A 15,666-nucleotide genomic window follows, 5' to 3' on the forward strand; every position below is an offset into this window, starting at 1 on the left:
CCCAGTGACTCATATTCGCTAATACTCTACTTAGCCCAAGCGGATGGTCTATGATCGCACGGCCGTTGACTTACGTATAGCTGGCCGGATGTGTCCCCTATATCATACCTATATTCATGCCGGTCAAAATAAATTCAGAAATTGCGTACAAGTTTTAGATCTGCCAATTTTAATCATTTACTTAACTCTTTAAATAAAGAAAAAACTTAAAAAAAACCTTTAAATAAATATAAAAATGACAACGCTTTTCGCATTTTACACTTATGCATAAAATTAATTAGTTAATTAGTTTATTGATTTATTTTTACTTTTTGCGCCATTCTTATATCATATTCGTAATACATTTACGCATTTTGCCGCACATTTTACATCAATATAATTATCGTTTTTTTTTTTTTTTTTGATTTTACTATTTCATTTCTTTTTTGCATTATAATTATTGTTTTATGTCAAATCAACTTAAATTATTACAAATACATTTTTTTGGCATTCACATACATGTGTTCATGTGTAATATAGTGCAATATCGTAAGCATTAATCGTAATTGTATTCATACTACGGTGAGTACTTGATAAACACTCGTGCGTATACTGTGGGTGCATTTATAATTACAAAATAACACACACACACACACACACGAGAGCATAATTTACAATACTTGAATGCGCTGCTAGGAAACATCAATCACAATATATGTATATATGTAGTGTGTTTATATTTATCTTTGCTTTTGCATATTTATATGTAGTTTTATAGACTGAAATTTCTAGCCATTGAATTTGAATGCCACATTCAAAATGATTTGCATTATTCATTACACATTCACATGTTTGCCACTCAAATACATTTATGATTCTCATTTGATTTGGCTCCTGTTATTGGCATTGTATAGGCTGTGTTTACCATGCATATATAAATGCCGTCACGCCTCAATTGCTGGCATAGTCCTCGATGAATGTGTCAATAATGTAGCGCTTCACCTCGTTAATAGATGTCCTCTTGTTGCTGCACTGCAGCCGCTCTTGGTGCTCCGGCAGGACCAGCAACTGTTGCAGCTCCCCCTGCAAATATATATATGTATGCATGTATTTTGCTTAAATATATTAAAAGTGAACGTTTGAATGGCAATTATCTGCATATTAAGTATTTTTATGGGACCAATGAGGCGTATGCGTTATCGGCTTTATGCAGAATTTAAAGTGCATAACGCATACGCCGCGTAGCATTCACAGTTATCGCATTAAATTGTTTGCACAATTTATGGGCTATCGCCCACAGCCCCACCCCCACCATGCCCGTTCACAGTGTGGCAGTTGCAATTCCGAAATTGCTTGTAAAATGTCGCACGTTGTTTTTCGCAGCGCTGCGGGCGGTACGTTCGGTGAAAATCAATTGGGAAATTAATAATACAAAAATTGTTTCCGTTTATGGTTCAGCTGTGTACGAAAATGTTTCAAATTGCATTCAACGGTTGTCAAAGCGTTATTAAAACTGCTTTTAATGATATTTGGTGATATTATATATTGATAAACACAAAATGATGCCTTTCACTAAAAATTTGATCATCATATAATTCCAATTAATTTATAATCTTAGTTATTCTATCCTTTATAAACTGAAGAGTGATTATCAATTCCATAAATTATCGATAACATTATTTAAAATCAAAATAAAAAATTGTTGAACTAAAAACTTTCCATAGCAATAATTGATCTTAAATGAAATGTTATTGCCTCTCAACAGAGTGTTTATGTAATTTCGATTAATTTATCACCAAATGCGTTAAGCTATAGTTATTAAATATGTCAGCCAACAAGTGCTCAACAATTTATTGCTGTGCGTTTGTCAATTTATTTTTTTGGAATTTGTCCCAATACTCACATTAAAGCCGCGTCCAATTTCCACATCCGCGTCCAGGGGCAGCGTAAACAGTCGCTTCGAGACAACAAAACTGTTTGTCCACAAGCAATCGACGTAAATCGATATGAAATCGCCATTTTGTATGCTGTGTGCAGCAAAAATGCGGCAACACGAGTGGCGAGAGGTGCAAATAATTAAAAGACATACAGAGTATTATGTACAGTGGCATAGAAAAATGTGCCAACGGCCGATGACAAATGGCACCCACTTTAACCAAGTGTCAATTTGGCAGCTGGTGTAGCTGTATCGTATATAAAAATCCACACACACAACCACAGCCACAAGCAAGGCGACACTCGATATTCATGTATTTGAGTGCATACGAGTGTTTGTGCGTGCTCGTGTGTGAGTGCGTACTTTTATGTGCGACTGTGCGTGCCATTTGCATGTGTGTCAAGTGTGTGCTTCAAGTTTCTCCACTGTGTGCGTTTCATTGGCCCAAGCGATTTATGTTAATAAATTGAAAATGCAAATAAAATGAAAGTGTCAATGACGGAAATGGCCATCAAGAAGCACGCTCACACACACGCACACCCACATAAATCCATTTAAAGCACGCACACTGATTGCCTATCTAGAAAAAACAACAACAACAGCTCCGTCTATTTAATCTCTCTCTTTCTCGCACACTCACCTGATAGCCACTTGATGCCAACGATAATCATATAAATTGAATTTCACCGGCAACATTTCCGTTGTATTGTCGCGCTCCAGATACAAACGAAGTCCATCCTTGCACGACTCCAGATACAAATTGTGTGTCCCGTTGCGTATGGAGAAAAGTGTCGAATCATTTTTCGTATCATTCTGCAAAATGAATGAATTGATGAAAAGTGGAAAAGCTCTTTGGCAATGTTTACTGACGCATAGATTATAATTACTTTACGTGCAATGCTTTGTGTCGGGTATACCCGACCTTGCCCGTTGCACGTAAAAAATTAATTGTCGCGAAGGTCTTTAAAAAATAGTTTTAAGCCGATCGGATGGTAAACAAAAAGGTTTTTTGTGATTTTTCCACACATGCATGTGAAATACCCCTAAGACCCGTCTTAAAGTGCACCTTAATCACATAAGGTAACTACAGTGAAAATTTCAGCTTCCTAGTTCTTACGGTTTGGGCTGTGCGTTGATCTCCAAGTCAGTCAATAAGTCAGCCAGCTAGTCAGTCGGTCAGTCAGCCAGGGACAATCAGTTTTATATATAGAGATATACAAGTTGCAATTAACGCGTTAGGACCTGTGTTAGTGTTGTGCTGAGCATCTTCTAGCTGAAAAGCAATCCTATTAAACTGACATAACTCCGCCGAGAAAGAGAGATCTATTAACCAAATATCTTTATCAGCTTACTTGCGATTATTTTCCGTTTGCTTGAGTAACAGTTCCGGGAAAGCCTATAAATAATTTTAGTACATGCGCTCATATTCTTTGCATGGTACTAAATCATTAGCCCCCTCTAGGAACTACATCAAGCAAATCGATAACAAGATTATTATTATCGATAAGTTCCGTTTACACTTGTTTTCATAAATGTATGTAGGATATATCTATTGATTTAAGCTACGGTATTTGATCAACTAGGACAACATTTCTATCGGTGGTTAGTTATCGATAGACATTGCTGAGAGATCGGTTAAGTGTGTTCAAATTGAAATATATCTTTACAATTTCGTTACCTTTGCTCTCAGAGTGATCATCAATGTAAAGTTCAGCATATTCCGCCAGCTGCGGATGTAGCCCATATTTGCGGGCGTCGACGAGGAGGGCACGCCCACAGAAACGGGTGTTGTCAGCTCTGAGATCTCAGCTGCCGCATTGTCATAGCTGGTGACAGTTGGCAGCTCCTCAGCGGCTGGCACGGGCAGCTTCTTGTAGAACTTGAGCAAATCGCTAATATCATCTGTAAATGCGCAAGGGGCGGGGCTGGGCAGTGAGTACATAGTAAAGGACTCTGCAGGATGAGGGCAACACTTACCGCTACACTCGAAACTGTTGCAGTTGCGCTGCTCGATGTTGTAGCCCTCGCATAGTAGTGTGGATAGGGCTAGGCTCTTGGTCACTTTGCGTTTTTTGTGCTGATTATTTGCACGTGTCCTGCGACGGTCATTACGTGCAACTGCCACAAAGCTGACACCTGTGCCTGTCGCTTCATTACCGCCGCTTGTTGGCCCAGTTGCTGCTGCTGCTGCATTTGCAGTTGCAGTTGCTCTTGTCGTTGTCTGGGTGCTCATCGACTGCTGCTTCGTTGGGTCGAGTGGGAAGTCAACAGCTGCTGCTGGTTGCATCATCAGCAGCAGCGCATCCTCAGGCTCGTCCTGTGTTCCACCCGCACTGGCAACGTCGTCCTGACTGAGCACTTCATTATTATCAGCATTGAATGCGGCTGCTGTTGCTGTTGCTGCTGCTGCCGCTGTCGTTGTCTCTGCTGCATCATTATTCGGCTCGTCAGCGTCCTCGACATCCAACTGCTCCTCCTCTGCCACCTCCTCCTCCTCTTCGATCGCATCGTCATCGTCCAGATTCAGATTCATATTCATGTTAATGTTCACCAGTGGATTGTCCAGCAGACAGCGACGGAAACGCTGCTGCACACCTTTGCCGCATGTGACGCTGCAAAGCGTAAAATCGCTCCAATCGTCCCAGCCTATAATTGATGAATGAAGCACTTGTCCATTAAATTGCCCAAATCTCGGAACGATTAGCATTTTATAAACTCTGTGAAATAGGCGGCATATTGCTAGCTCTTTGCAGTTAACAATAATGACAACTATTAAGGGGTACATTCAAAACCTTGCTTCAATGCGAATAAGTAAATATTTAATAAGTTGAAATCAATTTCAAAATTGAAAGAAATGTGATGAAACTAGGTTTACGAAACGTCTAACGAGAAACTTGCAATTTTATTTTTTGCTAAAAAACCATTTGAGGATGCGACACAAAGCAGAAATCAAATATCAAATGTGAAGTGTTGAAATAGCTAGCAAGGCCTTACACAGGAAATTCACCCTGAATTCAACTATGGCTAAAAAAAAAAACAACAAAAAATATGTAGCACAAGCAGACATTGGAAAACTAAATATTTTTGCAAAAAAAAAGAAAATGCCTCATATGCTGAGCACTGTGTGTATATGTACGCATGTATCTGTGCATCTTTGTATCCATGTATTTATGTAACAACATTTATGAATCTTTGTATCTATGCAACTATGCCAGTCATAATCACTAAAAATAAAAAAAAAATCTAAGCTTGGTTTTTATGTTCTGCCTTTCACCTAAAAAAAAACCCTCTTGAATTGTTGCCACAATTTTTTTAGCGTGTGTGTGTGTCTGTGGGTGGGGGGGGGGGGGGGGCATGCTATCTATCTCTTGACACAAAAGTCAAGTGTTACTTTCCTCAAGGGTTGCCGCCAGTTTGAAAGCGCCTCGTGCTTGTGCTGTCAGCACAGGAGGATAATCGGACACACGGACTCGCAGCTAGTCACATGCTGCGTCATCATCATCGAAATATTTTTCTATATAGTATATATATTTTTTTTATAGAACGAACTGTGCTATGCACACAGGCATGACAACAAGTTTGTTGGGTAATTTCAATGGGCTGCCAGTTATCAATCTTCATCCCAGATTAATTGATTAGAAATATGAAAGGTATGAATGAAAAAATATCGAACTACGCGTTGTCCTTAAAAGTTGCAACATAATTTAGCTAAGCGTTACACATTTGTAAAGTATTTTGTATTTAAAGCAACTCAATTAGGAAGCTTAAAGCCTTTGAAAATCAATTTTAATAAGTTTTGTCAAATGGTTGGAAGCTTTAAATTTGCTTGTAAAAGGTTCATTTTCCGTAGAACCTTTGGAATTTAATAATTTAATTAAAGAAAAATAATTTGATAAAATTATTGAATATATGTATATAGTATAACATAGAATAAGTTTCTCTTCTTTTTTATTTGAAATATTTGCTTAATTTAAAATCAGATCAAGTGAACCTGATAGCTTTCAGGCAAGGCAAAGGAAAACAAGAAAAATTCGAATACACGTGGATAAACTTGATATGGGGGAAATTTGGAAGCCAGCATTTAGGTTTGATTGGCCGACTGAGCTGTCCATCGAGCTAGTTATGCGTTGTTGTTCCGAAACTCGAACCGGAGATGCACGTAAACTCCACAAACATCCGCAAAGGAGATTTGCTGAACAATGCAACCAACAAGCGAAATGCGATTAACAAGCGGAAATGTCACAACAACAAAAACAACAACCACTGCGAAAATTGGGGCAACAACAAGAAGCAGGCGTAAAGGGTCAACTTACCCAAATGCTTCCAGATATGATTCTCGAATTGCGGCGTCCAACGATGCAGCCCGTTGACGCTGATATGCAGCACTTCCTTGTCGTTGGCCATGTCAACGGCACCACCCAAGCCTGATCCCTGCGGTGGTCGCTGCATCTGCCTGGAGGCCACAGCTGCGCCCCCCGGGCTGCCTGGAAAGCCGGTGCCGGTTACCGCTGAGGCAGGCAGTAATTTGCCAAAAGCAATTAATTCCGTGGGCAACATTTTCAGCATATTAGCATCGAAGCATTGCAGCGGCTGCAATGTGGCATTCAGTTGCCTATGAGAGAGCCAAGAGAGGGGAAAACGGGTAGACAAAGTTAAAGCCAATAAAGAGTCAGCACAAAATGAAAAGCCGCACATCCACTAAGTATGGGATGCACATATCTGTTGAAAATGCAATTAGGCATTCAATTCATAGTGGCATTCCCCTACTTCAGTTCTTAATTAACTATGAAGCCGATGCACATACCCCAAATTAAATATCGAGATACTCCGATAATTCATTTTATATTTTTAATACTGAGCAATGCCCCTAATTGGATTGTATATTTCATATACAGCAGGTATGGTAAAAGTTTTATTTACGATCTAAGCTGTTCCAATACCTAAGATTGTACATATTTCAGATTCAGAAGCTAACCCTGTAAAAAAAACATAAACAATTTTTTAAGGAAATATTCTTAATGATTATCGGGAATCAAAAGTTATTTTCTTGAAACATGAGCTTTCCTTAAGGATAAATCCAAACATTGCAATTTGCAAATTTTAAATATGATTTTTGATTTTTATTAAAAAATTAGCTGCACTTACCCCTCATACTGATAGGCTGAACCGCTCCCGCTCCAAGCACTGGAACCGCTAAAAAATCCTCCGCGTAGCGCTCCGTTGGATGCAAAGCCGTCGGCGCCCAGGCTGCCATCGCCTGTCCCAGCAGCGGCGCCATTGGCCATTTTGAGCAGCGAGGCGCCTTTGTATATCGTTTCAGGAGTTAATGTGATTAAAATTGTGGCAGCCTGCGGTGCGGAGGCCATGTCCACCGCCTGATCGGCCAGTTCGGCATCGGTGAAGATGCGAGCTGCCAGAGCTTTGACAATTACCGGACTGGTGCGAATAAGCTCTGCGATGCCTTTGTGTGCGCACCGACGACGATCCGCGGTCGGCGTTGATGTCGGGGCTGCCGTCGCAGCTGCGGCAAGCAGCGGCAGTAACAGCATCCAAATGGCCGGGCTGGGTAAATGATGCAGTCGCCTGGCTGCGCCCATTCCTGATGCAGCTGAAGTGGCCGCCATGGACAAACTATGTATATATATATATATATATATATATATATATCTCCTTTATCTGTTTGATTTCGCTAACGAATTACGCTCAGGTTGGCATTGCACTTTTTTATTGCTCTGCGGCTTCAATTTACTTGCGCCAAAAGTCACGTTCCGGCCCTGATTCTTTTATGGGCCACCAGCAGCGAGAGCTGAGCGCCCTTAAAACGCGTTGACATTCATTTCTATGCTGCAAAGATAAAACACACAAAAAAGTTAGAGAAAAAAAGATGGCAGGGACAATGGGTAAAGCTCATTTAAATAAATTGAATGTTATTCTTAGGTAAACCATAATTTATGATTATGCAGGTCGTCAGAGAAACGAAACTAACCGAAAAATGACAGTTTGCGCAACAAAGCGAGGCGTAGAGCCTCGTTAACTGCACAGAAAGGGTGGTAAGTAGGTGAGTGGAGTGAAACAATTGGAGATGAGAAGTGAGAAGTGAATTGTGCAAAGCATAAAATTAAGTAAGAAGCGAAGCGAAGATAAGTGAGAAACGAATTAAGGTTAAAAGAGAGCTTAAAAGTAAACAGCATGTGCACAGTGAAAATTAAAGTGAGAAGAGAAGTTAGTTAAGGAAGCGATGCGAGAAACATATTGAGAAGACAAATTATTAAGAAGGCAAGAACCGAAGTTAGAAGCAGCGTCAAGCGAGAAATGGGAGGCGTAGGGAAGCGAGAAGCGAAGGGAGCAGCTAAAATGTAAAGTAAAGAGAGAAGCGAAGCAATAAATTAAAAGAGACGCGTAGAGAGAAACCGTGAAGCAATGCGTAAAGCGAAGTAAGAAGTGAAGCGAGAAGCGCAAGAAGTCAAAAGTATTTGCCCGTCTTAAGCATATCCAAACTTAACCCTTTCAAAATGAGCGCAATCGGACTATATACTGTGCACGGCGAGCTCATTGCTCTTGATTACCTACTTAAAAGAAAATAATTTTACTTGCAGATTCTGGACATTTATTTGCATACTGGCCATGCAATTGGGGATCACATGGGTGGAACGTGCACAACATGACCCGGGATATATATAGCTGGGACATGTTTAATGTTTCAGTTTGAAATTTATTGCAGCTATTAAAGTAGAAGAAACGTTGCCATGTTACTGAAGAGCTAGCTTCCATTCCCCGCACAGACCACAGAAATAATTAAACGCAATCCTTTGATGCAGTCCATTTAAGATATTTGCTTTGGTCAGCACACGAGTTGATAGGGTGCCGCTCTTTAAAGAGGGGGATAACGCAGTGTGTGCGCCATCAAAGTCAATGCATTTTCTTTCGTATCCTGCTGCAGGAAATAAATATTTCGAATAAATATTTTAGCTATTTCGTAGCTCTCTAAGCCAGCAGAAGCAAACGAAATTCAATAGCCATGCATTGTCCAGGCTGCTGGCTCCTGGCTCCTGGCTGCTGGCTCCTGGGCCATTCTTCGCCAACATAAACGTGCAATAATCAAATAGAATTTTTACGCACATAAGCGATGCATAACCCTCTAGCTTGCCCCATCCTTATCCGGGCAGCACATCCTGCTGCTGGCAGAAACAATGCGAGTAATGGCAGGGCAAAACATTTTGCCAGATAAATGTTGGCAGTTGCCCCTTGGCGGTGTGTGTGCGTGTGTGTGTGCGGGACTAACAAAGTTACGACTGGCACTGAAATCATTCGCAATGTGCATATCCTGCGCTGCAGGCGCATCCTTTTTCTCGAACAGAAGGAGTTATGTAAAATAAAACCCACCGGCCGTGCAAAATTGAGCTCTCAATTGTTTTATGGCATTGCCTGTTCCAGTAAAACAAAGAAAACAAAAAACAAGAATCTTCAGAACAATGTCCAGAATAGACGAATATTGTACACCCTTGCATACTTTCCCAGCTGAACACAGTTCTTGTAGAACTCAATTTTCGAACAATGTTACATGTGGCAAATATATCTTCTGTACAGTAGGTCCATATATATACTTATAAATCAATAAAGCTTGTAATTGACATTTAAGCTTAAACTATCTTGAAAAAGTACTAAGCCCGAAATATATATGATATCTTTATGTATATGATACGATAAAAGACGGATGCCGAATTTCATCAAGACAGGCATGGCTATGACGACTCGACTCAGGATCATATTCAATGCGATCGTAGATGCATACTGCCATGTGTGACACATTCTGGGACAACCTTATAATACCCGTTTTCAGGGTACAGGGCTAGTAACTCGGTCAAGTCTACCGTAGAAGCGACCGAGTTACGGTCTAGGGGTTCCGATGGCATTTTCCATTTCGTGACCATTCGTCAGTTCACTTTCAACTTTCAGCAGAGTCTCCGGGGGCGGCAATCAGTGTAATTGTTATTGTTTTTTTGTTTTTATTTTTCCATTGCCCCTGGTAGCCACTTTTATTTCGTTGCTGAACTTTTTTCTCCCAAATAGACAAGCAATCGGTTAAAAGCAGTTGAATACCAAATAAACCAGTTATAAGGCTTAAGAGATGGAATTTCCAATGACTAGAATTTTAAATGCATATGTCGCATTTAATTTTTGAATATGTACTCACAATTTGATTCGAATGTGCAAGATAAAATGCTTTCGAATTCAGAAAGTAGACAATTTAAATTAAAATATAACCACATAGATCCAGTTGAGCGCATTTAAATTTCAACTAGACAAATGTAAAGAGTATTTTGTTAGACAAAAGTTAATTTTAGTACAAACAGGTCTAAAACAATATATGAAAAGTGAACATGGATAACAAAGGAGAAATTTTAAATGAATTTCCATTTTTTAAATTTGGCGTTTTAGTTATGTAACTTTTTTCGCTAAGTAATATATAATGCACGCCATTTATTAGCACTTTTTCTCACATTTATAACGTTTGTCCAAAAAAAAAAAATGTTTTTTCTATTTATCAATCAAATGTCATTTTTCAAATTAAATATATTTAGTAAAAACTTTTCATTTTCTAGGAAACTTTTTGCCTCAATCAGTTTGATATGGGACCAGCTGTTGATCCGTAAAAAATCATGGAATCATTTCAGTTTGAATTTTAAAAGAAATAAAATTAAAAAAAAAACATACATTTCGTTTGCGATTGAATAATAAAAGGCAACGCAGACAATAAATAAAAAAAGGAGAAAAAAATAGCCAAAGCAAAAAAGGCCACATTTAAAAATGAGAGACCATTATTACAAATAAATTGAAGGCCAGTTGAATGTCTCCCAATCGGTGTGTGTGTGCGTTTGTCCGGCTGTGTGTGTGTGTGTCCGGGTGTGTGTGCTGGTAAGTTGTGCGTTTCTTTAGCAATGCTCGACATGATTGAATATCAAAAGCCAGTTGCCAAACGCAAATCTCTGGCATGTTTCGAGCGGTTCCCCGGACACCCAAACCCGAGTCCCAACAGAGAGTAGCGACGGGTCGAAAATTTAACAAGTATGACTCTCAAAGGACTCGTAAAACTGATAGCCGCCCACTCGTACGCCTGGCCAGAGTTGAAAAGCGCCGCACGTTTTCGTAAAGTTCTACAAGTGGCGCAGAGAGAATTGCCACTGGGCTGTTGGCGGTCGGTGGTTCAAAGTTGGGTTCCTGTTTGGGAGGCAAATTTTCTGCATAAGCCAGCAAATATATTTTGTTCACAAATTATGCCTTAAATGCCCCTGGACGTAGTCATTTTGACTTGGCATCCTCGTTTCTTTTTTTTCTCTCTCTCTCTCTCTCTCTGTTTTGGGTCTGAGTTGCTTGTGTGTGCCACACGCATACGCAATTATCCTCGGGGACAACTGTCGCCTTTTATCAGCACGAATGATTAAGCTCGAAATGTTTTAAAATTAATTTTATGGCGTCACCTCAAAGAGCCAGACATTCGCTGGGCCGTAAGCTGGGGCCCACCATTATGCGGATTACGGCAACTGATATTCGTGTCCTCTGCTTGGCATAAATAATGCTTTCTGCGCTTTCTCTATCCGCACTTAAACCACAATAAAAACTGCTATAAAATAACCAATTGCCAACCCATATGCCACACAGATTTGTCGCGCACCATTCGAAAGAAAGACACAAAAAAAACCCATACACTTTGGAGCTCCATTTTAGTGTCGCATATTCCACATGCCATAGAGATGATAAAAAAAGGACATCCAAGTAGTTGATAGGTGTCCGCAACCATTGTCAGGCGACAGCAGCGACTGCCATTCAATCGAGTGGTTCCTGTTTTCCATTCCCCGCCATTTGCCACGCACTCGTGCAGTTTTTCCGTACTATCCCACTTTTTTTGCCAGCTCTCATAATATGTAAATTATTTTGCACCCAACACAATTGAGCCAACTGCCATGGGCAGTGGGGTGTACGGGGCGAGAAGACGAATGACAGGATGGGCTGGGTTGGGTTGCGTTGATTCCCTTGTTTGCTGACGAACTTTATCAATGAACGCAAAAATTCCTGCATAGCATTTTGTTCGCCTGCCTTGCACTGCGCGTATGCCCTAGCAAAAAGCACATTCGATGTGTCATGCGGCATGAGTATTTCGTAAAAAATTAGTATAAGGGTAAAATAATATAAGCTGAGCGCTTGTTGTATGAATTGAGCTATTTTAATACAATCATATATTTCAGCATATTACCTTGTACAAATACCCAAATTCTTTTATCCAAAATAAAGGCAAGGTTCAAACCCAACTGGTGCAAGCCTCTCTTTTCTCTTCCTCTTCTTTGTTTCTTCTTATTATTAATCAAGAAAATTTCGATAAATAAACATTTGTGCAAATAAATACCTGAATTGATTTATTTCATTTAAGAAAAATGCAGCGAATCAAGATTCGAAACTGGGCTAATGTGGAAAATTAGGCATAAGATGGCTTTAAATAATATATGTTTATATATGTATATATATATACTTTTTTTATCAGCCATGCATAAAATCAAAAGAGAATACATTACAGTCTCTGCTGATTACTATTTAAAATAAAGTTAGCTGTGCAAACATAGATTTGTGCAAGGGTATTCAAAGGTCGACTCCCCGCGCTTTCTAAACTCTTCTCTCATTTCTTCTTCTCTTTTTGTCGAGCCACGTATTGTGGCTATATTAAATTCCGATTTTATTGATTTATATCTCATGCGTCTTCTACTTTTTATTCACTTAGACAGCAGCAACAGCTTTACGCATCTGTCTCGGCATGACAATGATAATATAATCACCGAAGAACATATATACTTATTTGTACTCCATTTAAAAAGTCTGTGCTGTAAAATGTTGTAGAATTTAAAGAGTCTCTGAAGAGCTTCTGTTTATCCAATTTGAAATTTGTAGCTTGTTTATCTTGAAATATGTTAGCTTTTAGTTAAATAAATAATCGTAGCCACTATTTGTATTAAATAAATATTCTGACCAATTCAAAGCTCAAAGCTTTTAAGTAACATACCTGAACTTTGTTTAGCTGATTATCTAAATATTTACCCAGCTAATGAGCTAAATTTTGGACCTTTTACTTAAGCTTTTCACTTTTATTGAGGAACTCAAAATCGATTGAGCTCATTAAGATATTTAAATCCTTTGAATTATTATTGAAGATTATTGGCCCAAAGGGAGTTGCACTAATTCCACCATTTATCAGGCATCGAAATTACTTAATTCTGATGCCAATTTCGAGAATAATGATTTTACGTAAATCCACTTAATAACTAAGCAAATAAGTTAGTCGGAGAAGTCGAATATATATTTCAATTTTCAGCTTTTGTTTATGCAAAGTTATTTGAGACGAAAGTAAATTTATAGCCCATCAGCAAACGGCAACAACAACAGCAACAGAAACAACAACAAAAGGCCAAAAGGTTGTGTGCTCCATTAACCAAATGCCCTGGCACCGGAAACTGAAAGGATGTTGAATCTGGCCCTCGGCCCGCAGCGCATTCCGGCAAATTTATGCGCACAATTAATTTTAAAATCCTAATCTCAGACAATATCAACATGGTTAACAGGCAAGAAGGGCACGCTACAAGTTTATAAAGTATACACCTGCTGCGAGTGTTATTGATCTAAAAAAAAAAATGTTTATTATCAACTGGATATGATAGACTATGAGATATGGACCATAGTATGTCATAAGCATATTCTTGCGAACCCTATCAATTATCTGTTTGAATATTTTTCCTGTTTATAATTGTTTCGTATTTTATTTAAGGTTTACCAAAAATTTAGAATTATGCTGAGAAATGAGCTGGTACGAAGGTTTGAGCATGAGAATAAAATTCCCACCGAGAACTTATATATGAAATTGAAAATCATCGGATTCAAATTTTTCTAAGCTCAATAAGCTATTCAAGCAAAACAAGGATCTTTTGCTTACAAGATTATCCAACCCCTCTTCGCCTTCTACAAGCACATTTAATTCCTTCTGTCTCGCCTGAGCAATCAATTAAAAACTAAGCGCCTTATTTACTAATTGGGCAGGCTTTTAATTTTCGGCTGTGATTAGGCGCCTCTCCAAATACTTATTTGCTGGCTGATAACCAGTGGCAGTAGCCACGGCATAAGCATTAGCAGTTAACCCGTGCGATTTAAGTGGCCTCATTCATGGTTTAATGAGCACATCAAAAGCGAACTTTATAGGTGAAAGAGCTGCTCGGGTAAAGGAAAAGCTTCTTTGCTCTCAGCACTTAGTGCTGCTCGCTGTGCAGATGATAATTATAATTCCACTTAATGGCATAAGACCTATAGCCATGCTCCTGCGTTTCTTCTGTTCTGCTTCCCTAACAATGCCATGGGCATTATGCGCTTGAAGTTCAGGAGCGGTAACAGACTTTACCGGAACAACTTAACAGAAAGTTTAAGCTAATGTTTACATATCTACGTTTAGAAACAACATAACACCGACGTTGACCACGGGGCGATTATGTCGTTTTAAAGCGACATAGCTTCGACGAGATCTTAAATCGACATATCTCGACATTTGAAAACGCCATAATTTCGCGCGGAGATATGTTGTGCATAATTATATATTTATTATTATTATTTATTTCGTTAATTAATAAACAACAAAAATTTGAGTAGCTTATTGTTGATTCAACAGCTCAACAGCCCCATTCACACTGGCGCCCAACTGCTCGCTTAGTGTCAATTCCGCTCCTGTAATGCTCTTGCTCGTAAATTATGAACATTATCGCTAAGGACATTTAACTTGCAAATTACCATAGATCAGAATGCCACAATGATGCGGGCACTATTGAGCCACACACACTCACACTTACGCACACACAAACACATTCCATTCATATATTATCTATATTATCTTTATGTATACATTAATTTTATTGCATTTTACATATACAAATCGTAGAATATTCTGCGCTATCGCTGCAAAACTTTTCACATTAACCTGTTACCTCTTCTATCTTTGTCTATTTTCTAGCGTTTTCTCTTATTCTTTCTGAACAGCAAGTGCTGCTTTTGTCATTGCCCCATTGCCATTAACAATGCGAGATTTTTTATTGTGTTTTATAGAAACAATTGCGACTGTAAAATGGCTTAAAACAAGCTGCCCCATATTCAATTATGCACAATGCGGCACATGTGTCCTTTGCAGCATATTTCTGCCCCAAACACACATATCCGCCCAGATCCACATAAAAATATACAAGCGCATAAATCAATCTTCAAAGCAGCCAGCTTTATAAGGGAGCAAAGACAGCCCAGAGTTAAATATATTTTGTGGGTTCCTTGTCTTTTCCGTTCTGTTTACAATTTGTATGTGTTTTGGAAAAGCTGTGTGCAAGTATGCAAGTATTTAATTTATTCTTATAAAAGTCAAGTTGATATTTAAATTAAAATTTGATCTATCGTTGAAGATATCGAATTAGGCAGCCAAAAAGCATAGAATATGATTTTATCATAATTCTCAAATAGTTAGCCTATTAAAAATAAAAAAATATAAATAAACATGTAAATAACCATCTTAAGATTAAAAATGGATCTGTGTATTGTAGTTTCCCCTAGGTTTTATTAACTGTTACTCACCGCTCTTTTCTTGATTTAACTGACCTATCCACGGTGCTTTTAAGTATCCATCATATTCAATTTTGGTTCTCAGTTGGAATTTCTTATAGATAAAATTTGCCAATGTCTGT

At 38.8% G+C, this 15,666-nt stretch overlaps 1 protein-coding gene across 3 annotated transcripts; it reads right to left on the reverse strand.

The window, feature by feature from the left end:
- Positions 1 to 463: 463 nt before the first annotated feature.
- Positions 464 to 7,516, reverse strand: LOC115766083. Of its 3 annotated transcripts, XM_030709889.1 has the most exons (7): positions 7,061 to 7,516; positions 6,229 to 6,527; positions 3,893 to 4,561; positions 3,594 to 3,817; positions 2,556 to 2,728; positions 1,883 to 2,006; positions 464 to 1,062 (listed from the first exon to the last, which is right to left on the reverse strand). In XM_030709889.1, the coding sequence occupies exons 1-7, from the start codon at positions 7,510 to 7,512 to the stop codon at positions 931 to 933; spliced, it is 2,073 nt and encodes a 690-aa protein (XP_030565749.1). In that variant the 5' UTR covers positions 7,513 to 7,516; the 3' UTR covers positions 464 to 930. The 3 variants fall into 3 exon arrangements, with proteins under 3 accessions (XP_030565749.1, XP_030565750.1, XP_030565751.1); XM_030709890.1 differs by lacking the exon at positions 1,883 to 2,006; XM_030709891.1 differs by lacking the exons at positions 464 to 1,062; positions 1,883 to 2,006 and adding an exon at positions 2,098 to 2,495.
- Positions 7,517 to 15,666: the final 8,150 nt, after the last annotated feature.

The sequence above is a fragment of the Drosophila novamexicana genome, unplaced genomic scaffold (genome assembly GCF_003285875.2).
Source record: "Drosophila novamexicana strain 15010-1031.04,08,12 unplaced genomic scaffold, DnovRS2.1 tig00001062-arrow-arrow-pilon, whole genome shotgun sequence".
Lineage (NCBI taxonomy): Eukaryota > Metazoa > Arthropoda > Insecta > Diptera > Drosophilidae > Drosophila > Drosophila novamexicana.

Excerpts from the sequence above, each read along its gene's own strand:
- LOC115766083 (XM_030709889.1), bottom strand. The coding sequence starts at position 7,512 with ATGGGCGCAGCCAGGCGACTGCATCATTTACCCAGCCCGGCCATTTGG. Across the intron at positions 4,562-6,228 it reads TCATATCTGGAAGCATTTGG|GCTGGGACGATTGGAGCGAT; the intron begins GTAAGTTGACCC and ends CATCAATTATAG. Across the intron at positions 2,007-2,555 it reads TGGCATCAAGTGGCTATCAG|CATACAAAATGGCGATTTCA; the intron begins GTGAGTGTGCGA and ends TGCTGCACACAG.